The following is a 23,123-nucleotide window of genomic DNA, read 5'->3' on the forward strand; positions in this document are numbered from 1 at the left end:
TCACATATACTTTTTTTCTAACCATCATTCCTTAAATTCCCCCATCAATTAACTTTTCAATTTTGGCATGAAAAATCAAAACATTTTCCTCCATTTTCCCCATTTACTGACCTATTAGTTTAGGCATTAACGACACCGATAAGGCAGTTAAATCCGCCTATGTGATAGACAGCGGCACACGTGGAAAATATGGATTATCCTTTAAGCTAAGAAATCAAATAGTTTGTCAATTTTCCATGATCTACCAAAACATCAAAAATTTTAAAAACTCACATATTTTGCATATATTCTCTAATATATCAAAATGTATTAATTGCCAAACTAGTCATCAAACTTACATAGTAAGACATACATTTTCGGGCTTTATGAGCGGCAATTTCAATTTTTAAAATTCGAAAGGATACTGGGACCGAAAAGCATTTTCTACATAATATTGATCATCGTATTTTTCTAAATATAATGGTGGTCCCATATTACTTTTCGAATATCCGATCATTAAGATGATGATTCAGAAATAATCGAGTAATTATGATCAAACGCGTTTCATTGGCTCAATATTGATTCTTGTCGAAATTCGATCTCTATTAACGCAAATTATATTTTTCATAAAGCCGACTATTATTTCGCATTCTTCAATTTTGAAATATTCATTCGGAAAATTTCGACGGACGCCAGAAAATTGCATTTTGCCCAAATAATGCTCCTACGAGTATATAAAAAAGAGGAAAAAAGGAAAAAGGCAAAAGATTGAAAACTAAAAATGGAAAAAAAAAACCTAACGTCGTAATCCTCTATAGCTAACGAAGTACACTACATGACGCTAATTGTTACTAACAAAAGCACATGGTGCAATTGCATTTTGCCCAAATAGCGTTCGTACGAGTATATAAAAAAGAGGAAAAAGGAAAAAAAAGCAAAAGATTGAGAACTAAAAATGGGAAAAAAAAACTAACGTCGTATTTTCCTATGGCTAACGAAGTACATTGCATGAGGCTAATTGTTACTAACAAAAGTATATAGTGCAATTTGTCCCGATCCCAAATCACAATGAGAGTTTTTGTACTTTTTCCATATATATATATATATATTTGAAATGGAGTTGAGTTAACAATTGCCAACCGCTACCATGTATGTATATTATACATAGATTATTATAGATTTTGTAGGATAATAGGGTAAAAAGACCCAATATTTGAGACTAAGCCTGTAATAGAGCCTAGCCGAGCCCAAATATAAGCAACGCTCGAGCTTGGCACAGTTATGTTTACATGAGCTTGAGCTCGGTCAAGTTTCAACATGGAGCTCGGGCTAACAAGCAGCATAAGTTTGATCTCAATCAAACCCGACTAGCAAGGTTTATTCAAGTGAGCTCTCAAGCTTGAATAGGCTCTATTATGGTTCTAGAAAAGCTTTCATGTTGTTGATCAGGAAAGTAATTTTATTTTTCTCCTAATAATAAAAATATTACCAATAATAACGAGTTTGGGCTAGGGACAGGATAATAGTAGAACAAGTTTTCTTGGCCCCATACAAAAATATATAAGTTCAGGGTCATGACAGTACTATGCATAACTAAGCATGAAACTCGATTAGATAGATACCTGAGCTTCTTGCGCCGATATTGGCAAGATCGAGTTCGACCATTTGACTTAAAGGCTCGACTCGAGCTCAACAAGATTGAGCTGAATTGAAGTTTCCATCAAGCCAAGTTCGATAGATATGCAAATAGTGTCAGTTCGGTTACACCTCTGTTGGCACTATGGGGAATTTTACTCTTTTTTTTTCTTTTAAATTTATTTTCTATAGAGTAAAAAGTAATCGGAAGAGGATTTGACCGTTTGACCATTGAAAGGGAGGGAATGTGTCGTCCTCGTCCGTAATTTGGTCAAAATCCAGGGGTGTTATCGTCTTTAGGCAATTTCCTCCCGAAAAGGAAAACGAGCCATTTTTGAAAAAGACGGAGAAAATCTTCCATTGGGAGTCCACAGTTCAGTTCCCTTCTCTGTGCCGCTTCCATTGTCATCGTCGCCGGCCGATTTCCCGACTTCTGTCGCCAAATCGGAGAACTCTTTGTGATTCCGGGATGTTCGAGCCGCAAAACTTTATGGATTTGCAGGACAATTCGGGCTTCGGGGAACCGAAGTCGTGGCTTTCGGTGGAAGCCGGCGATGCCGGCGGCGTCAGCTCCGGCTCCGGCAGAAGTCTGGATCGCGTCCTCTTCAACGATCTCGTCGAGATCGTCCCGCTTGTTCAGTCCCTCATCGTACTCTCTCTCTCCCCTCTCTCTTTTTCGTTCGCTCTCCCTTATACTGTCTGCTGTTCAGCATGAAAATGTAGTTTTGGGGTTTGGTGATTATTAGCCTGAGAGGCATCGCGTCAATCAATTGCATTGAAGTTTGAATCCTTAGAGACGAAGAGTAACATCTGATTTCCGTGGGAATTTTCAATATATCTGTGGAAAAGACTACGGCAAGTTCTGATCTTTAATGTGGCGCAATGTTGAAGAATTTTGGTTGGGAATGTAATGTCCATAGGATCGGAAAACGAGCACTTCCTATACACGGCGAGGCTCGATGGTTTACACCAAGACACCTTCCAGAGAATCGCTGTCTCGGAAAGTAAGACTTTTTGAAATTTCCAGCTCTCTTTTTGTTTCATCTGATGTAAGTTCACTTTTGATTTCGAGAACTGGATGATGGGTACTTGTGTTATGTTGACCCTAGTCTGGACATGATCGATCATATTAAGTATTTTATGCTCGAGGTTGCTTGTTTCGTGTTTTGGGGTCTCATGTGATATCCTGCCCATTGCAACTTCTGGAATTATTATCGTCAAACAAGCTGAAGATTTTGTTGGTGTCTGCTTTCACTGGTCTTACTTATGCTATTATCTGATGAAGGTCTTGGAATCGAAGGGGAGAAATGCAGCTCAATCAATGCCCAATAAAAAGAAAAGGGACCACGGGGACAAAGAACAGGGTAAGAATGGGAGCGGCAATGACCAAGAAGATGGTGATAACTTCTTGGCCTTTTCATCAAGGGGTCCAGCAATGGAGAAAGAAAGAGAAGAGTTACTTCTCCTGAGAGGGCAGTTGGAGGAACTCCAGACACAGCTGTCTGAGAAAGACGACCTTCTTAAATCGGCAGCAATTACACAGACTAAGTTAGAGACCCAGCTCGAAGAACTGAAACGCGCGTCTGCCGACAAGGACTCGTTCATTAAGTCCATCCAACTGCAACTATCCGATGCAAAGGTTACCTGATTTACAGCATAATAACGTGATAGTATTTTTCTACGACTCCCAAGTTTTTAAATTCATGTTTCATTGACTTGGATGCTCCTTTGTTCAGATTAAGCTAGCAGACAGGCAAGCTGCTCTGGAAAAGACACAGTGGGAAGCAATGACATCGGGAAAAAGAATGGAAAAGCTTCAAGAAGAGCTCAGTAACGTGCAGGGAGAAGTTTCATTGATCATGTCGCTATTTGAAGGTCTGAAAGAGAACGATTCTACTGTATACAGGGAGGACTACGACATCACACCTTACTGCGTGCATGAGTCTTCTTTGATCGTAAGAACTGACCTCTTTGTTGCTAATCCTCTCTTGTCCAATGTCTCTGGACAGAATGCTTGCTTCGGCGAAGTTGCAAACTTGTCATTATTATTCTTTTTAATGCAAAAACAGGATGACTTAGATACTGTGGGGATACATAGAATGGAGGAAGCGAGACTAGCATATATTGCTGCTGTTGCCGCTGCTAAAGAGAGGCAAGATGAAGAATCCATGGCTATTGCTGCTAAAGCAAGGTTACATCTTCAGTCGTTCATCTTCGGAGCTGAATGTTAATTTGAAGATTCCATGGTCTGGCAGAGCTCTTTGCAAGTACGTTAGGGGTCTCGTGTAATCTTCTCTTGTCATGTTTATGTTTTATTTTCTACTCTGTGTCTGCTGTACCTACTGTCGATCATCTTTTTGTTCATTACCCCATGGGGAACCAGCTATATACATATTTGAGTGTGTATATCTTTCGTTTTCAAATGCTTGATGCCAATCTTTTCAACTTCTTGTTACTAACCCCGGGCTCTTGGCTTGTAATACAAGGAGCAATCTTTGTGTATCAACCATATAACTAATTTAGAATCTGTTTGTTTTGGCTATTTCGGTCTGAATCGATGTTGCTTGCAAGTAAAGTCTCTGTAACTCGGCATTAAGGAGGTTGCTTTTCATTTAATTTCTCAAGTGGAACTCTGCATTGTTAGTTCAGTATCTAATTGCATTTTCCCATGAAACAAACATCAAAGAGAGAACAAAGCCAAATTTGAAATCTTTCTTCTAGATCATTTTCAAAGTTCAGAATCTAAAACAGCGAAAACGGATGCAGGTCCGGGGCTTCCTTTCGACTGGGTGGGGCATTTCTATCGGGCTGCCAATCCAGTCCCATCCTAACCTGCAATGATGTATTGTACAGTTTTGTTCATTCACCACCATTACTGAGGATAAATCCTGAATGCCAAGCATGAATCAGCTAAAATTTGCTTACACTGGAAAGCTAAAAGAGCCATCACTCCTGTTCGATTGTCTTCCTCGATCTCCATCTTTTTCTTCGTCTAACTTGATTTGGTGGTCCTTATTCTGAGAAACGATGAAATCTGTGTTTGCTGCTGCAATTCCATCCTCACTTGACCTTGGACCAACATTGCGTTGCTGAGTCGATTCTGCAATCTTGCTCGCAAGATCAAGCTGTTCAAAGTCAAAGGATTCAACATGAACAAATATGAGTCTGTAAAAGACTGACCGTTTCACAATCAAGACAGTTTGTCCAAACCTTTCCATCGACAGAGCTCGAATATTCCCCAGCTTGATGAAGAGGATTTGATGACTCTTGTTTGCCCTCCTTCACCACGTCGATGGCTCCATCTTTTCTTATGTGGAAGACAATATAATCTTCATTGGTAGAATCTGCCCAACTCGAGTCACTTGACCAGTTCTCGTCTAAGACCCCATTCACATAGCTCCCCGAACCTTGGATTACACGTCGATCTCTTTCAATTCTCTTGTGCCTCAGTGAACTTTTCTTGCTTCTATCTGGTCCTTCTTTCTCGTCCTTGGAGATGACACCCATGTTTATGTTGAGAAAGTTGACGGAAATTCACCGTCTTGTTCTGCAGAACAACAAAGAAAGGGATACTAAAGTTGGGAATTGCTGTCAAGAACATAATAGATTAACTATTTCTCAAATGGATTCTCGCTTACTCTAGAGAAATCTGCAAGCTCGGAAGAACACATTCTCCTCAGTCGATCCCTCCTCTTTATCAATAGACAGCAGGGGAAAGGACGGCAGGAGTGATATTTGAATTTGAAAAGAGAAATTTATGGATGAAAGATCAATTACAGTGTCTACAGCTTAATAGCAATTTGGTAGTTACGGTTCTAAAAATGGCAAAAACAGGGAAAAGAAATGCAGTATTTATATATTCCCCGTAATGGGGAGAAGCTTTGGTATTTATTGGTTTTTCTTAAACTTGAAAACTCATAAAATTATCAGTCTGCCTATACAAGTTGATTCTGATATTATCTGTCCCAAATTTTGGTGCAGACTAATCACATGTATCGCGGTGATGAAAGAGGAACAGAACCACTGTCTGCCGGTGTCATAGTGCGAGATTATTCACGGGAAATCTGCGGGTTTTCCGATATTTATGTTTTGCTCTGCTAAGAATTGAGTGATGGCATTTCTCTGCCAGCTCTTGAAACTCCTGCATTCACCGATAAACAGCGGATCAATTCTAAAACAATATCAGAGAGACTCGTTTGAAAAATAACCATATCACGAACAACTACAGCTTGGTCCTGGAACTTTTCTAGTCAGATGTATTCTACAAGACGGACCGACGAGCCAACAAAAGATGTTAATTCCTACCATAAAAATCAGGATATTTAGGAAGACCTTTTTTTCTCCTCATAATTCCGAAAATTTCACATGAGAAAATAAAGGTCAATTTGGCACTAGGATGTTTCAATACCAAAATGTAAGGTTCTCATAAGCTCAAACTTGCTGCGGGATTGATTTGAAGACTGACTTGTGATCGAGGTGCGCAAGGAATTCTCCTCCAGGAAAAGCTGATCTTGTGGTCTCAAACGCAACTCTGATCGCTTCTCTCCAGGCCCCGCCAACATCCTCTGCATTTACTTGTTTCTTTGACCCACCGGGATCTTCCATGGGCAAGGAATATCCAGACAATAGATGGCCCACCCAGACACCATCTTTCCTGATAATGGTAACACGGAAACCGGAAGCAAGAATTATGCACTGGAGAGAACCTTAACAGAAAATGAGATTCAGATGATGAATTTGCACTAGAGATACTTACATAGCAATGTCCATGTGCCTCGGGACATAATGCCCTCCACCTATGCCAAGAAGTACCTTGCTTCGATTCTCATCCCTGAACAATTCATATCAGATTATGGTATTTCGGGGAAAAAGGAAGAAGAAAAAACTGGGTGGGGATCGTCTATTAGTACCTTTTCCAGTCTCCAATGGCAACACCTCCCCCAAGACCCAATCCTTCCCAAACTAGCTTCAAACACCAGCCAACAGTCATCGATGCAAAGTAGAGGTCGAGAGTCCATAGAAAAATTAAATCATCGAGGGGTTAAAAATAGTTGTCAGAACGAACAGATTGAAAGTTTGTTGCTATTTTGCCCATGAAGGCAGAAATGGGAGAGAACAGATGCTTACTCGAGCAATGGCTTGAGCAGCATCCTGCCTCTTCCAGTACTCTTCAGTACTTCCTAACATGAAAGAACCATAACCTTAAAGATAACCAGCAGGATGATTATCTAATAAGAGAACCGATACAAACAACGGAAAGCAACAGTTTCTAATGACGTGCTACAAAATCGTGTTCCCAATACGTTAGTCTAATTAAGTCAAGAAATCTACCAATCTCTACAAACATTGTCGGAGAACTAGTCAGAGGTCCATGATGAGTAGCCTCCAATGTGACCTACATGAAAAGAACATAAAAGCAAATCATCTCAAAATAATTTTGCAATTAACCCCAAAGCAAACACAACAGGTCATCATCATCACATTTCCACTATATAGCACCATAAGCCACAAATCCCAAAGAAAAGGTGTATGAAGCACTGAAGAGGATGCAAAAGGATTAGTATACAATTCAAGGAAGCATTTCAGCCTCATGATCCAAATTTTGCATCGTAGATTTGTAAAAGAGAAATAACTACAAGAACATAACATCAATGCAACCTCAAATTCAGGAACCAGTTTATGAGATTCGGCAATAGTCTTCAAGAGCCTGAGCCATGGACCAATCCGAGGATTTGGGGGTGCAGCCCATCCTGGCCTTCCACCGGCAAGAGGAATCTCATCTTCACGTAAATGAGGTGTACCTGAGAACCAATTATAGCCCATAAAAACCCCCACAATATCTGGAAATTGATCAACTTCTCCTTTTCTAACTGGACAGAAAGAAGACCTTCTGTCACATGCAAACTCATGAAAATAGGAATCTCTGATGCAGGTTCTAACGTAGACAGGAAAGCCATATATAAACTTCTTCCAATAATAAAAGTTCTAATAATTAGGTGCTTTTTACATAATATAAGCCTCAAACAAGATCACGTTAATAACAGACCAGAGTCCTCGGGGTTTGGGATCTAACTGCAGTTAAATATTTAAGAGAACAATTGAGATCTTGTAGACAATAGGAAATTTGTAGTCAAGGACAAAGAATAGTCATTACCAACATATTTCCATTATCGGAAAACTAATGCAGCAATAGAACTGCACCAAAGCCGTAAAGAATGCAAGTACAGATAAGGTCCATTTCCATGTAAACTGTTTGCAAACATATTTATACCTATTGGATGAATTGTAAGAGCAGGACGGGTTGAGGCGGCGACGTGCTTGCTGAGAAAAATAACCTCGTCAACGGGCTCTTCCGCCACCTCCTCCCAGCGCTTGTCCAAGTGGTCCTCTTTCACAAGGCGAGTTTCGAGTTTCAGCAGCCTCACGTCTCTGTTTGCAAAACTGGGTATGTCCTAAATAACCGGTCTAATCAAATACTATATCCTTTGAACCAAATAACATAAATTATTATTTCACCATTAAAACGCATACGATAGAATGGAACGAAATTGACATATAAACATAACGTTTAGTAACGAAGTTAAGTTTAATTTAATTTGATTTGAGGAGATGAACAGGAAAATAATTGGGAAAAGTATGTGAGAAATTTTGCAAAAAAAGAGAGAGTAATGATTGTGTTATTGAATTGAGGAAAAAGTGTTAAAATTGAAGAAAAGTGTTGAATAGTTGAGAGAATTTAGTACTGAAAAGCTAATTGTAATAATAGATAAGAAAAAGTATGAGAAAGAATTTGAAAATTTTTTTTTAAAAAACAATGATTGTATTGTTAAATTGAGGAAAAAATAAAGTTAAAAGTTTGTCTTCGTATACGAACAAACCTAAATGACCGAACTTTGTAAGCCATTTCCATTCCTCCGCACCAAATGTGACCAAAGGACTGACTTAGATCATTAAATCTTGAGAGCCAAAACTATGAAACTGGTCGGGGAACCAGTTCGGCAGAAGCATAATTGATTCAATGACAGTGGAAACAAATGAGCTGATGCAAAGGTGAAAAATCTGAAATTTCAATGAGAAGGCAAGGCCTGAGCTATGGTGGGCGTGGTCTGACCTGGATGGTGGGTCCGGGGTGCCACCCTGGCATGGCCAAGAGGGACGAGGCGGGCCCAATTGAGGCCGGGTCTGCCGTGGTCGCCACCAGCAGCGTCACCATTTCCTCCCACTCTCTCTGCGACTGCAGAACATAAGAAACAAAGAGCTTTTATAGCCTTTAAGATGTCGCTGAACACAACTTGAAACATAAGATAATTTTTGCATTATTCATTATTACTAAATGTTAAAAAAAAAAAAGAAGCTCCAAAGAGACAGGAAAGAGCACAAATCATTGTAATGAAAGGCATCATTTTGTTATCTTTTTTTTTTTAAATTTAATTTGTTCTTTTCTAATCTTACGGGTCAAACTAAAATAGAATGTGACTGCACACACATTTAATGAAATTGGAAGTCTTAGATCATTGGTGTTCACTTTTCAGGAAAAGCATGAAGTTTTCGGGGTCCATAGGACTGCACAAACCTTGGGACCGGGTTTCTCCGTTGCCACGATCGACGAATTTTTCTCGGAAGACAATCACATGTATTGGTGGCATCTAAAACTGGGAACTTCTTTTTTTCCCTTTGTCATTCCTCAGATATCAGTAAATAGCCAAAAAATATTACAGCAAAATTTATCAGTACATGATGAATTCATGTATGCCTAGAGAACCCTCCAACGATCTATAATCGCAATGAAGAACAGGATTATGGACTCCTTTTTGTACATATACTACTTCAGCACCGAAAATTTTTCTGGAGCAGGCGTGGAATTCGGTGTGTTTCGAAGAGGAAAATCTTTGGTTTCTCGCACAGACTGGTCTCCACCTCCTGTGATTGCCATCCCTTATGGCTCAAGCCAAAGGCTGTTCCATTCTTTCACCTGAACCTCCACCAGTGTATGCCTGCAAGGAGAATAATCCAAGCCCGAGTCCACGATTTCACTTCCCTTTATGTCACATAACTTGCAAAAGAGACCTCAGATCGTCCAAAGCACGGATTCAATCTGGTGCTGTAGACTCCAGAGCTGGAGTGGAAAGGCATTCATTCCTACCGACGCAGCCTCTTCTTGTCTCGCTTTTCTCTTTTCGGGAATCGTTCTTCGCTCTCTAATTGGGCTTCCATCAGCATGTGTGACCACAGCTCTTCAAACTGATCCTGGAAACCTTCCTGAAACCAGTCCTGAACCTCCGAGTGCAGTTCCATTGGGTTCTCCTCCCATGCATCTCTTAACCTCGCACAGCAGTCAATTCTATGAGCCTTCAACTTAAAGAGAAGGTTCCCCACCCGTTTTTGACTCGATCCCTCCGGCCTCAGGATTGTAGCCGGAGGGGCCGCAATGAACTTCCGAGCGGATTTAAGGCACGGAAGCACCTGACCTTCGAGCAAAGCATAGGCAAATACAGCCACTCGATGGGTCTCATCACTGATGGGCAAACTATGCAATGGCAGCTCCCACAGGAGGGGTCCAAAGGCAGGTTTTACCCAAGAGAGTACTCGGTCTGTCCGAGAATCATAGAAAGGTTTCGGGTCCGTAAGAGGAGCAGAAAAGCTGCATAAAGAACCAGCATATTTAATGAGCCAATCAGACTTCACACTAGTCGCTCCATGCATATAAGGCCGCTTTGTTTGTAGGAGTTCGCTATAGACCAAGAACTCAGGAGCCGAGCTCGAGAGAGACGACCAGCGATGGAGGAAGACTGTTTCTTTAACCATGCATGCCTGGTACCTCGTTGCACAGGCTCTGCTATCTCCTTCCGAAGACACTGAGATCCCTCGGGTTCGCTTTGCAACCCGATCAGCCCAACCAGCACAAATAGCTCGCCCCAGTACCCCCTCTTCATTCAGCAGCAGCGGATGCCTATCGAACGAGACCCTCCAAGCAAGCTCTACGTCTTCTGCAGTTCCATGGGTCCACGAAAATTCCTCTCCTTCCGAGCCTCTCTGAGAAAACACAAGTTGGAGCAACTGTTTCCTCAGTTTCGACATCTCTTCCATGGTTTTAAGGTGAAGAGCATTCTCATTGCAGAAATCCGCTTGACCTCTTGAGAGCTCGAAGCATTGGAGTGCGTAAGCTATTGTAAGAGCATCACTGGTGGGGTTATGAAATTTTGCACGAGACAATTTAGCAGTTTCTTTTAGCTTCTTCCTCCTCATTTTTTCCTCCTTGTCCATGGCCTTTTCCTTTTCCCCATCAATCAGTGCAGATCCCTCCTGCTTTTCCAATCCATCTCCTTGAGTCTGAGAATTTTCAATCGGCCTTAGAAACGGATTGGGCAAGCTTAAAGCTGCTGCTGCAGCGACTGCAAATCCTAGGACAAGGTTCGCTCGAGTATAACTGCCTACCGTCCTCATTATCTGAATAACAGTAAGGAGCATTCGAGAATGGCGAGGACTCATTGGGTAGTGGGCCATGGCTTTCCCTAAGGTTGTTAACTTCCCATTGCTATCAAGAGCTTCGAGAACCTTCAAGCACTGTTCTGCTTCAAGCAGTGAAGTCTTCTCGGGAGTCGTTGGAAATGGGAAATTCGCTACCTGTAGCATGTACATAAACAAGATAATTAGTAATTTACATTTCAGTACTGAAAATCAAAATTGCCATAATGAGAGAAGAATGGTGTCCTGTGCACATACCTTATCAATACCCATTGATTTCATTAGGAGGACAACGCCGTCGACAGGTATCTTTGATATTTCTGCCAATGCGAAATCTGGAAATATGTTATGAAAGACTGCAGAAGAGTAGAGACGGTAACAGTGGCCTGGCCCAGTTCTTCCAGCTCTTCCTGCCCGTTGGGCAGCAGAAGCTTTACTGATCCACTTTATCTCATAGGTTTCCATCCCATTGGAAGAGTTGTAATTCTTCACCTTCTCCCTTCCAGTATCCACCACATACTTTATTCCCGGGATAGTTAAAGACGTTTCAGCCACATTGGTGGCAACAATCACAAGTCTCTCTCCTTCATTGACCTCCTGGAATACATGAAGCTGAGCTGCCGTTGGAAGCATAGCATAAAGGGGTAAGACCCGCATTGGACCATTGCTGGCACCGTTTTTGCCTCCTTTCTCCTCCAATATGTTAGGATTGACCGCATCTGGGACTTCCTGAAGAGCGACAGGATCTGTCTTATTTGCTGTGTTGGAATTGGAACTAGCTGAAACTTTCCCAGCTAAAGCGTCAAAAGCAGCTTTCAAAGAAGAAAGGGTTCCCTCATTGTTTAGAACTCCCGAAAGATTGCCATCTGCTGAAGTCTTATCATCCCCTGAAACACCATTAGCATCCACGGTCTCAAAATCACTCTCGGATTCTGAGTCATTCGGAACATCAGATTCATCTTCCCTGATATCATATTGATCGTCATCGTAAGAGCTGAACCTATCGGTTTGCTGGTGGTTATCACCAATTTGATATGCTTCATCAATTTCATTCATATCGATTCCCTCCACCAAGTTCATTTCAGGGACTGCATCCGACTCATTTTCTGCATTTCTATGGTTGCTTCTCATAACCAGCTCCCTAGAAGCTTTACGAAGCTTCTGGCATAGGTACTCCACTTCCCTTTGCCCAGTTACAAAGACCAGCACTCCCCCTGGTGGAAGTCTCTTGTGAATTGAAATGACCTTCTTGTAAGCTTGTCCAATATAATCTACAATCTCTGTTCTCTTTGAGAAGTGTATGGTAACTGGGTATTGTCTGGTAGGAACTTCAATTACTGGAGGAGGATAACGAAACAATCTTTTCCCAGAGCTGAAGTCTTCTACGCGCAAGGTAGCACTCATCAGCACAAGTTTCAGTGGATAAATCTTACTTTCAGGGCTCACATTCTGTCCTAATAACAACATCTTCTGTTGCTTCTCAAACAGGTCCTGAGATCATGAAGAGAATCATTTAGAGAATATGGGGAAATGAATGACATGAAAGTCCAAGTTCTTGAGGCTAGAAATAACAAAATCCTTAAAATTTACCTGGCGGAGTTTAATTACTCTTGATAGCATTCCAATGAGTATGTCCGTATTCAAGCTTCTTTCATGAGCCTCATCCAGAATAATGACAGAGTAACGCCTCAACAAAAAGTCATTCTGCAGGGAGGAAAAAAGACAATCATCCGGTTAGACAAAATCCAGTCAATGATTTGCATAAACCAAATCCGTAGATCCACATCCAATGACAATAGATAACAGAATGATGTTGGCATACTGGCCAATGGAAACTGCAGACACACCTTTATACCAATTATCAGTCTTTTGTTGTAACTGCTGCTTAATGCCAGAAACAAGTATTACAGAAACAAAGAAATGGACTATAAGGAGTGAGGGAAAACTTTAGGTCTACACTCATACCACTTAACTACTCAGAGAGCTGTCCCAAATCAATTTATATAAAACATTATTTACATCAGATATCATTTTTAGTAGAAACAAACCTGAACTTCTCGCAGCAGAATTCCATCAGTCATAAACTTGATGGAGCTGTGGTCCCCGATCTTCTTGTCATACCGAACCTGAAAACCAACCTCCTTACCGAGGCGGAGACCAAGTTCATAGGCAACACGTTTTGCCGTTGCAAGGACAGCAACACGACGGGGCTGAGTCACGCCAACAATACCAGTTCGAGCAGTGGAGCAATTCGAACCAAAGCCCGCTTCATACAAGAACTACAGGCAAAAGAAGAGAAGCACAACATCAAGAAAACTCCTCAATAAAAAGGTTCCCACACAAACACAAACAGTTACGTAAAATCAAGCAAACCCACCTGAGGAACCTGCGTTGTTTTACCACACCCAGTTTCCCCGCAAATTATAACTGTCGAGTGGTAATTAATAGCTTCCATTATCTCCTGCTCCATCATGACAATTGGAAGATCCTTCCTCGTGTCTTCCACACCCTTTGGTCTCAATACATGGACCACAGTTGGAGCAGAAAAGGTTCCACAACCAGAAGAGTTTGGTGGACTGCTTTCCTTGTCAACTGCTTTTGGTCTCTCATCTACCCTACCCTGTAGTTCCACAAACAGTAAACATAAATGCGGAAACTTTTTGAGAAACACATGCAACTAAGTTTCGCAGAACGCATGCACATAGTTCATGAAGAAGTATAGCATCATCATTAGCAGCTGCTTCTCAATGCCATAGCATCAAAATTGCTTTAGAAAAACTAGTAGATTATTACTTTCCAAGAATATTACGAAGTCATTACACTTCATTCTTCAAAAAAAAAAAAAAGATTTCCTGGATGAGCAACATCTCCTAATCACGATGCACTTGACTAAAAACCAAAGTCCAAGGATGAGGGGTACCCTTGCTCCATCGCTGTCTCTCACATCAGGAGTATGAAGCATTGGTGAGGGATTTGATGTATCAGCAGGTGCAGATGTGATGCTGTGGACAATATGTGTAACAGGCAAGACTGGAACTTGAGCTGTCATAATTTGGCCCTTCTTCTCTCCACGATCCTGCCTGTCTCTTCCATGAACATTGTTGCATACTGTTTCGGATGTTGAATTAGCTTCATCATCTTCATCCCTACTGCCAAAATCTTGATCATACGGAGCTCTTAGACCGGCCTTAGAAAACTGCACAACCTTGCTTCGTTTCTCACATTTAGTTTCAGCCTGAAACAAGTGGTTGATTGGCTTGAGTGACAAGCAAAAAACAACTCATCCGAAACATACAACATTCTTTTCAAAGACACAAACCCGCCCAATGTTCCGTGTTGATTGCAAAATTGAGTAGGCAGTCTCTGGTATCTTGTACTTCCTGAAAACAGATACTCTCGGATGATCAACATATATCAACAAGTCAGCGGACGAATACTGAGAGAAGGTGATATAAATAGCGAACAAATAAACATAAAGAGTTACGTACTCCAAGGTTTCAAGACTTTGAGACAGCAGCAGCTTGTTTCGCTTCTCCTCCTACATTATACAACAAAACAAGGATATTCTAATTAATTTCTACTGATTAAAAAAAAAAAGGTTCTTGGAAAACAAGGCATGATTTTTCAAGTCAGGCAAATTTGATTCTCAATGACCGAAAGAATGAACCACAATTGCAAGAAGGAGGTGAAATATGCATTCAAGCTCACCTCCGGCTTCTTGAGCTTTCTTTTCCGAGATTTGCTCATGACGGGGGATTTAATCTTCTTCTTTGCATTCCGAGGATCCTAAAAGAAACAAAGAAAGAAAAGAAAGAAAAGAAAAAAAAGTTAAACTTTCCATCCAACCCGACAGTTCTCGAATCTGCGAGAAAGGAGAAGAAGATTCGAAGTTCAGCGGTGCAACTTACCTGACTCTTTCCTTTAGCATTTTTCCTTTTCTTCCCTGGCAATATCACTGCATTGCTATCATCACCTACCGAGCTGCCGACCCCGAGTTAACACACAATAATTAGCTCAACTCGATCGAGCAGAAGTATATCCAGCAACTAATAGCTCAATCACCAACATTTAGATCCAATTTAGAACAGAAGTATACAAAATCGGCCCAACATTTGATTCAATGAGCAACCAACTAGAGCTTATTACATATACCGCAACAGTCGTACAAAGAAAGAAGCTAGAGATTGATCCAGTGTTTCGCCGGCTTACCTCAACCGACCGCCTTCACGCTCCAAATCCACACCACGAACCTCCATCTCCATGGCTACTTCTCTCATGAGGAGGAGGAAGCAGGGTAAAACAAAGAAGCTGGTCTCCTTTGTTTTTGGTTCTCCTGACTCTCTCCCAGTCACCCTGTCTATCTCTCTCACTCACAGTGTTCCTTGCTTCCAAGTTTGCCACGCCGTCTCAGATATCGGAAAGAAGGAGAGAGACGCCGGAGGAAATTCGACCTCGCGCCGCGGGTCGGCTGGCAGATGAGGAGGAGGAGAAGAGAAGCACTCGCAGTCGGTGCACGCCGCGAAAGCCCACCCGAATACAATTGGGTCGGGTTTTTGGGTCGATTCTCGTAATCGTAATACCCGAAATTGCACAGAAAAAGACAAATAAATGAATTCCCAGACGAGTTGCTTCAGTTCAGCTCGACCATTTGATTGACGCGTCAATGGCGAGAGATGGGGAGGTCGTCGCCCGTTGCGGAAGGCGGTGACTATCAGATATATAATATATAATATAATACATGTATATATATATATAAATATATATAAAGTTAGGGGTGTGCACGGGTACAGGGTAGACCCGGAACTGGTTGGACCTACCCTAATGGGTAGGTTCTGGATAGTTTCAATTAGAAACAGGGTAGGATATGGGTAGAAAAATTGAGAACCGGTGAAATCCGATTCCGGTTCCGATTCCAACTTATAGGGTATCCAGAATCGGAACCGGAACCGATCCATTATATTTTATATTATATTCGACGCCACATCAGCACATACCAGATCAAATCCAACGGTCCAAACAGAAGTCCATCATACGCCACTGTGCTCCTCTTGCACAAGATCGCTCCTCCGTCCTCCTCTTCCTTGAGCTTCCTTCGGCGTTCACTCGTTGCCCCAATCTCTCTCCCTCATATCGTACTCTTGCTTCTCCAGTTCTTCTCAAGATTAGTCCAACCGCAATGGCGAAACTGGCGCTGCTCTTCGCTCTCTTGTGCTCCTAGCGACCACCGTCGCCGTCCGCCTGATGAAGGACCCATCTCTTGGTGCGTGGAAGGGTCTACAGTGACCCCTGCAAATCCGACTTTGAGACCTTCGCCTCTACTAACACTGTAGGTACAACATGCACTTTCTTTTTTCTCTATTTGACCAGATCTTCCGTTTCCTGCTCAATTTCTCCCGTGAAGTAGTGAGAATGGTGATTGTTCACTTCCCGGTGGACTTGTAGACTGTAGATCTGCTTCAAAATAGGCGTCGATCTGGTCGCTAGATCTTAGGATCTGTTAGATCTCTCTCGTTGTTGCTTGTGGTAGTGAATGGTTCTGTCTAGGTCAAAATTTTCGTCGGTGGATTCGATTTTGGTGTCAAGGAACAATCGCACTATTTCTGGTGCTATCTCAATGGCAAATACCCCAGAGGAAAGAAAGAGACGGAAAAGTCGATTCAAGCGCTTTGAGAAGGGATAAGGTAATCGGGCAGAACTCAATCATCATTATAAATCAAAAGGTGTTGGAGCAGCAAATTCAAATTTGTATGCTTGAAGGGCTAGTGCCATGGTGATCAGGAAGAACTTGGATAATGGGGGATCTGAGGCTGTTGAAGACATTGAGTGGGATGCCCTTACTGTTAAGAAGACCTGTCAGGAAATTGAGAAACGTTACTTGTGCCTTATCTCTGCCCCCGATCCTGCCACTGTAAGTCTTCCATTGCCAGTTGCAAATACTTAAAAGAATGATGGTCTTGCAACAATGGATGACTGTTTCTCTTGTTGAAAATTCTTTTTTTTTTGCAGGTGAGGCTAAAAGAAGTTCTTGAAAAGGCTCTTGCTATGGTTCAAAGCTCGCAGAAGAATTATCATTACAAATGTGATCAGCTAAAATCGATTTGCCAAGATCTAACTGCTCAAACCGGAATAAAATTTTTTTACAGATTCCAACAGGGTACTCGGAACCTGTGGTATAATACAGGTTTCGGGTAGGTTCCGGTTCCAAGATTCAACAGGGTAGGGTCCGGTTCCAAAATGTTGGAACCGGTCATCTACAGGGTAGGATCCGGGTATTGTAAAAAAAACAGGGTATCCGGAACCGATCACCCCTATATAAAGTAGTATCCCGCCCAACTTATTAAATAGAAATAAAATAATAAATGTAATAATAAATTAATACGTTATATAAAAGTTGAATAATATTAATTATTATTGTAATTAAAGAAATATAAACATTAAAGAATAATTCTAATAGCTTATTATTTTTTATAAGGAATTGTTATTTTATTATTAAATAAAAATACATAATTTTAAAAATTATATCTCATTCCATTAAATGGGAGTAGATTAATAAATGTATTAATTAATCAATACGTTATATAGAAATTCAATAATATTACTTATTATTGTAATTAGTGAAAATATATCCAAAAGAAACATTAAAAAAGAATTTTAATCACTTATTGTTATTCTACAAGCAACTACTACTTTATTATTAAATATATATACATAATTTTAAAGAAGTTAAGGCTAATAATGATTTTATAATTAGGTGGGCAACATGATTTGCAATCTTGCCCCCAGTTATACAACACCTGCGAATATATCAGACGAATTGAATAACTAACGTTAGTACTGGCTCGGTTAGTGTATGTCGAACCCTAACATATGAAATGCCCTTGCTTATTATTACAATAATTATAGGGCATCCATTTAGTGGGGTTGATTTTGCCTAATTCGGCAGAAATATCATTGCTCTAAAAAGAGGATGTAATACAATTCCTCGCGCCCTCACCTATTTACTTAGAGGTCGCACGTTCGAGACGATCCGTGCTATTTTATTAGTTTTATCTTTCATTGTATTAGGCCTTGCATCTCCTTTATAACTGAAAAAAGAAATGACATTTCGATTTTTGGTTGAGTTTGTGTCGGCATATTGAGATCCAAGTGTGTATAAAAAATCCCTTTATCCGTGTAGTTATTTGTAGATACAACTTGTATTGTCTGTCTGAAACAAATAAATCGGAATTAAAATATAATACAACTCTAAATTTATCATTCATATTCATAAACGAAACGCAAAATAAAAATTCAAAAGGACCAATTCAATCATCTATATAAAATTCCGAACATTCAATTGTCCAAAAGTACATTCATTAATTCTTTTTTCGATATAAGTAATAATGTAGATGAATACATTCATTCACTCATAAAAAAAGAAAGCAAACGAATACATTCATTCATGGATGCAGTGAGTGAATGCAGAATGGAATTAGATCAAGAGAAATTAGAAATTTAAAGAGTACAAATAAAAGATATTATATATCAACTAGCTGTTATATTTGCGCATTTGGGATTAATTATTATTAAAAAGTTTAATATATTGTATTATCCAATTATATTTATTTAAATTTTTTTATTCATTTAATTTTGAAAATAAAAGTATTTTATAGAGCTATTTTGATATGTTTTATTCATCGTTATTTTAACGATTATCAAAGTGTTAATATTACCATATATATTTATATATATATAAAGTTGTATCACATCCTATTAAATAGCAGTAAAATTTTAAATGTTTAATAAATTAGTATAATATATAGAAATTGAATAGTATTAATTATTATTGTTATTAAAAAAATATATCGAAAAAATTAAAGAATAATTCTTTATCGTAATCACTTATTGGTATTTTATAAGGAATTTCTATTTTATTAGTAAAAAAATATACATAATTTTCAAGACCCTCTTACATAAGTGTATAATTGTAAATGTTTAATAAATTAGTATGTTATATAGAAATTTAATAGTATTAATTATTGTTGTTGAAGAAAATATAACCAAAAAATTAAAGAGGAATTTTTTTATTGTAATCACCTGTTGTTATTTTATAAGGAATTTATATTTTATTTGTAAATAAATATACATAATTTTAAAGACACAAAGAATTATTAAATTTTTCTTAATTAACTTTAATAATCATTACTGGCCTTATAAAAAGTTAAATTAAGTAAATCACACATCGAAGTGATTAGTCATTTTATCTAAAATCATTCAAATTTACAAAACTTAATATATGAAATATGAGTGAGAAAAAGACAATTGCAAATACTTAATGTTAAAACTTAATAGATTCTATGACCATTAATCATTCATTAATAATTAAATTTGCTAGGATTTTTTTTTTTGGATTTTATAATTATCTCTTATAAATTAAATTGATAATTGAGATAATTTCTATAAAATATTTTACATGAATTATATGCTTACGAGCTATTTAGTTAATATTATCTATCATGAATATAAAATTTATATACTATAAAGACAAATTTTCCTATTTGCTATATATTATTATAAACTGTAAATTAATATTAACAATTGCCTTAATATCTAATGTTTCATAAAAATTTCTTTATAAAATCCTTGCAACAATCGGGTTCAATAGCCTAGTTTTAATCTAAATTCAAAGACTCCGTACCATAAAATATACAAATTTCTATCATGATTAACAATCACGAATAAAATAATCAATATTTGCATCAAAGTCCCGAATTTGAGAAAGGGAGAAGCAAAAATCCTAAATCAACATAAACTCCTAGTAGTGATACATAAATTCAGAAATACATATTTCGAAATTAAATTTTTAAATGTGTCAATGCTACTGAAATTAGAATACAAAAAATTTCTGATATCAATTTATAGTTTACAATCCAAAATTTGATTTTTTTTTTTAATCGCCCTCTTCATCTTAAAATACATCTCTGAGGTCTAATGTCTATGAATCAATGTGAATCTCTCGACAAACTATACCGAGAACGACTCTAAGAGACATAATCTACATAAAAAGCTGACTTCTTCTTCCTACTACCTGTTCAAGATCTTGAAGTCAATTCGCGGTGCATTCCCGGAGGTAAGGGTGGGTGTGATCCACATATCTCCACCAGAGAGGCTTGTACCTGCTAATCCCGATCTCAAGCCATGGCTTTAGATTCCCGTTGAAGTGAATCACTGCTGCGCTATCAATGAGACGGTCGTCGATGTTCACATCATGGCCCAACCCCAGCACATGCCACCTGCGATCGAGCGGCTCAGTCAGACCATAGAAGGCCAGAAGGCCCACAGGCAGGGTCCCCGATCTCCACACTGTCCGGTCGGAATTCAATTCTAGCCAGTACAAATATTGTGCGGTGATGTCGGCCCTCCTCCACTCAGCCAGATTGAAGATGTTCATGCCAAAGGCCCACCCGCAGGCCTGTGGATCAATCTTTGAGCTGACAACCGGGTTCGAGAAGTTGATGTACTTGTAGTACCGGTGGAATGATTCCAAGCAGGTTTCCACAGCCCCGTTAACATTCCCGTGCAGATCCAAGGAAAAGAGAAGGCTCAGGTCCTTCTGAACAACAACATCGTCATCAAGAAAGACAACCTTCTCAAGCTCAGGGTAGATCTCTGCTGTATAAAACCGTAGGTGGTTGAGCAACGAAGTATCCTTTGGGTCCTGCAGCTTAGGCAGTTCATCTTTGACATCTCCAGGACCAACTACAGGAGAGAAAGAAGCGTTGACCCATGAGAGCTCTCGCACATTCCGAACTTCGATGGTGGATCCACTGAAATTGTTGCCATTGAACCAAGACAGCATTGCTCCATAATTTATACTATCAGTAACAATATGGAACACAAGATCCTTCGGGCTGTTAGAGTTAGAAACCGTTGAGTTAACGACTACAGATGCGGCGAGGACATTATCTGAGAACAAGCAGAAGTGATGAAGACTATTGTCCACGAGACGAGCAGAATTTGAACTCTGTCTCCCGTTCTTGATTCTCTTCAATGGTGGGTCCTTCAGCCAATCGGCTATAAGTTTCAGATTGAGGCAATGGAGACTTCTGGGGACTGATTCGGCCACAAGTCGACCAGATACTATGGACTGAACTGTGGACGAACTGGCACGTTGCTCGAGAGCTTGCATGTGGGATTTCATGGTTACTATTGTGGTAGCAATATCATAGTGCAAGTCTTGTGCCTTGAGAAAAAGCGAAGACAGGCTTTTCATTAACGATTCTGCTTCGGCTAATGAGATGATCTCTCCTCTCATGGCGGCTTTGGAGAGCAGGAGCTGGGATGATCGGATCTTTGAACTCAGTTCCCATGCTAAGTGAAGGTCGTTATGCTCCTTTGCTATGACGACATAAGCCTTGGCAAGTATAATTTGCTCGGACAACTGCTGAGAAAATGATGTAGCACTCACTACTTCGTCTGTGAATTTTGAACTACTGTGGGCTTCTCTTCGTTTACTCACACTATTCTCCTGAAAACAATGAGAAATCGAGTGTCAAGTTAATCTTCAAACGAACAACTTAACGTAAAGATCCAATCTGCAATCATATCAGAAGTCAATCGATGGTCAAGACATTTCTTCATAATAGCAACCTAAGGGACTGTAGATACATATGTACCTACCAGTTTGCCTAAACCACAGTGAACTCATAAAATCATATTAGTACCACCATTGTAGAAAACGGCAACCAAACTTGTTGAGAAACTCAAATCTCTCGTATAAAACATGCAGGACGTGACGTATAATAGCTCAAATGGAGAAACAAACATTTTAAACTGAGGACAAATGGACCGATCATTTTAAAGTTTTGGTTGAGGCTCAAAATAAGTAAAAATCAAAGAAAGCAAAGATTCTGAAAGCTTAAAGCTGAATCCAAATTGACCATTTCCTCCATACAGCAAAGGCAATTAGCTCTTATCCATCTGGGTTGTGTAAGAATCAACACACTTATACTTATTGGCAATGTAAAGATTCCCAGAACCGGAACACAGTATAGTCATCTATCTATCGCCGATAATGCCCGTATGCCGATCCCTAAATGGTGCTTGCATTCAAAATGTCATTTCAAACGTTAAACACGACCACTTACATCTATGAAAGAAATGCAGAGCTACACGCGCAGCTCCATCAGGAGGCAGCTGAGCTGCCGTAATCAATCCAAGAGCAATGAAATTCTTAATTATAAACTGACAAAGACACTGAATAAGAACAAACCCAGACAGCTAAAATGAGAAAATAAGCCCAAAAAAAAAAATGTTGTTCCTTTTTCCTCGGTCATACTCTTACCATTACAAGCTGGGCGGCACGACCTTCGTGGTGATTGTGATGAACCACAAACAGTATACACCCAGCGACGAAGAACAGCCCAAGAAGCGCCCAGATCCACCGCGTCGACCAGCGCCTCCGGCCAGACCGCCGGAAGTCGGCCGCTCGCCGCCGCATACTCCGCCGCCGCCACTGCCAAGATCAAGAAATCTCGGCTGCCCACATCTCAAATTTCACCGGGGAATCATCTGAGCACGCCGCCGTACGATTTTGTGCTGATTCCGGTGTCCTCCAGGTCAACGACCGACAGGGACAAGACAATGGGTCTCTCACCAGCTGACACTCGTCGTCACCTTGCCAATTAATCCTTGTCAGCTTGCCGATGCCCAAAATAGGTTGCATGTCTGGGTTGGACTGATATAGAAATGGGCCTAAGCGTGGGCCTTTTCTGGGCCTGGGCCTGGGCCTGGTCTTGAGCCGGTGTCGTTGCCATTGGAAGTTTTCCACGTGACCATGAGACATCTCAGTGAATTAGATGAGACTAATCACTGGTCGAATGTCGAACGATCTTGGACACAAAGTACTTTCAGTGAGCTTCACATTCACATTCTCACTGGGAGTTACTACTCTTTCCTTTTTGTTGAATCAAATCTTAGCGGCGCTCTCATATGTGGACAAAAGTTATCGAGGCCAGTTATCGTCTATTCAGAAAGAACATGACATTAGAAAAGCTCCCGACAGG

General features: G+C 40.1%; 5 protein-coding genes across 8 annotated transcripts; 2 read left to right on the forward strand and 3 right to left on the reverse strand.

The window, feature by feature from the left end:
* The first annotated feature begins 1,958 nt into the window (after positions 1–1,958).
* LOC116187083 (protein MICROTUBULE BINDING PROTEIN 2C) lies at positions 1,959–4,120 on the forward strand. Of its 2 annotated transcripts, XM_031515672.1 has the most exons (5): positions 1,960–2,263; positions 2,535–2,618; positions 2,900–3,253; positions 3,351–3,569; positions 3,684–4,120. In XM_031515672.1, the coding sequence occupies exons 1-5, from the start codon at positions 2,084–2,086 to the stop codon at positions 3,843–3,845; spliced, it is 999 nt and encodes a 332-aa protein (XP_031371532.1). In that variant the 5' UTR covers positions 1,960–2,083; the 3' UTR covers positions 3,846–4,120. The 2 variants fall into 2 exon arrangements, with proteins under 2 accessions (XP_031371533.1, XP_031371532.1); XM_031515673.1 differs by lacking the exon at positions 2,535–2,618 and having other exon boundaries at positions 1,959–2,263.
* An 80-nt stretch (positions 4,121–4,200) lies between these two features.
* On the reverse strand, positions 4,201–9,321 carry LOC116187084 (D-aminoacyl-tRNA deacylase-like). Of its 3 annotated transcripts, none has more exons than XM_031515675.1 (13): positions 9,188–9,321; positions 8,726–8,848; positions 7,886–8,066; positions 7,273–7,415; positions 6,946–7,009; positions 6,742–6,794; positions 6,525–6,580; positions 6,371–6,445; positions 6,080–6,268; positions 5,253–5,755; positions 4,825–5,161; positions 4,540–4,739; positions 4,201–4,446 (listed from the first exon to the last, which is right to left on the reverse strand). In XM_031515675.1, the coding sequence occupies exons 2-10, from the start codon at positions 8,825–8,827 to the stop codon at positions 5,668–5,670; spliced, it is 951 nt and encodes a 316-aa protein (XP_031371535.1). In that variant the 5' UTR covers positions 8,828–8,848; positions 9,188–9,321; the 3' UTR covers positions 4,201–4,446; positions 4,540–4,739; positions 4,825–5,161; positions 5,253–5,667. The 3 variants fall into 3 exon arrangements, with proteins under 3 accessions (XP_031371535.1, XP_031371534.1, XP_031371536.1); XM_031515674.1 differs by having other exon boundaries at positions 6,742–6,815; XM_031515676.1 differs by lacking the exons at positions 4,201–4,446; positions 4,540–4,739; positions 4,825–5,161 and having other exon boundaries at positions 5,451–5,755; positions 6,023–6,268; positions 6,742–6,815.
* Positions 9,255–15,631, reverse strand: LOC116187082 (ATP-dependent RNA helicase DEAH13). The gene is made up of 11 exons (XM_031515671.1): positions 15,289–15,631; positions 14,988–15,060; positions 14,788–14,865; positions 14,568–14,617; positions 14,399–14,459; positions 14,000–14,314; positions 13,457–13,699; positions 13,128–13,358; positions 12,670–12,783; positions 11,338–12,570; positions 9,255–11,238 (listed from the first exon to the last, which is right to left on the reverse strand). Exons 1-11 carry the CDS (start codon positions 15,354–15,356, stop codon positions 9,754–9,756), a joined length of 3,951 nt encoding a protein of 1,316 aa, XP_031371531.1. The 5' UTR covers positions 15,357–15,631; the 3' UTR covers positions 9,255–9,753.
* A 551-nt stretch (positions 15,632–16,182) lies between these two features.
* LOC116189202 (SAC3 family protein A-like) lies at positions 16,183–17,400 on the forward strand. Its single transcript, XM_031518761.1, has 2 exons — positions 16,183–16,987; positions 17,086–17,400. The coding sequence occupies exons 1-2, from the start codon at positions 16,847–16,849 to the stop codon at positions 17,269–17,271; spliced, it is 327 nt and encodes a 108-aa protein (XP_031374621.1). The 5' UTR covers positions 16,183–16,846; the 3' UTR covers positions 17,272–17,400.
* Positions 17,401–19,844: 2,444 nt separating this feature from the next.
* On the reverse strand, positions 19,845–22,747 carry LOC116189391 (probable galacturonosyltransferase 11). Its single transcript, XM_031519046.1, has 2 exons — positions 22,403–22,747; positions 19,845–21,586 (listed from the first exon to the last, which is right to left on the reverse strand). Exons 1-2 carry the CDS (start codon positions 22,556–22,558, stop codon positions 20,165–20,167), a joined length of 1,578 nt encoding a protein of 525 aa, XP_031374906.1. The 5' UTR covers positions 22,559–22,747; the 3' UTR covers positions 19,845–20,164.
* Positions 22,748–23,123: the final 376 nt, after the last annotated feature.

The sequence above is a fragment of the Punica granatum genome, chromosome 8 (assembly GCF_007655135.1).
Source record: "Punica granatum isolate Tunisia-2019 chromosome 8, ASM765513v2, whole genome shotgun sequence".
Taxonomy (NCBI): Eukaryota; Viridiplantae; Streptophyta; class Magnoliopsida; order Myrtales; family Lythraceae; genus Punica; species Punica granatum.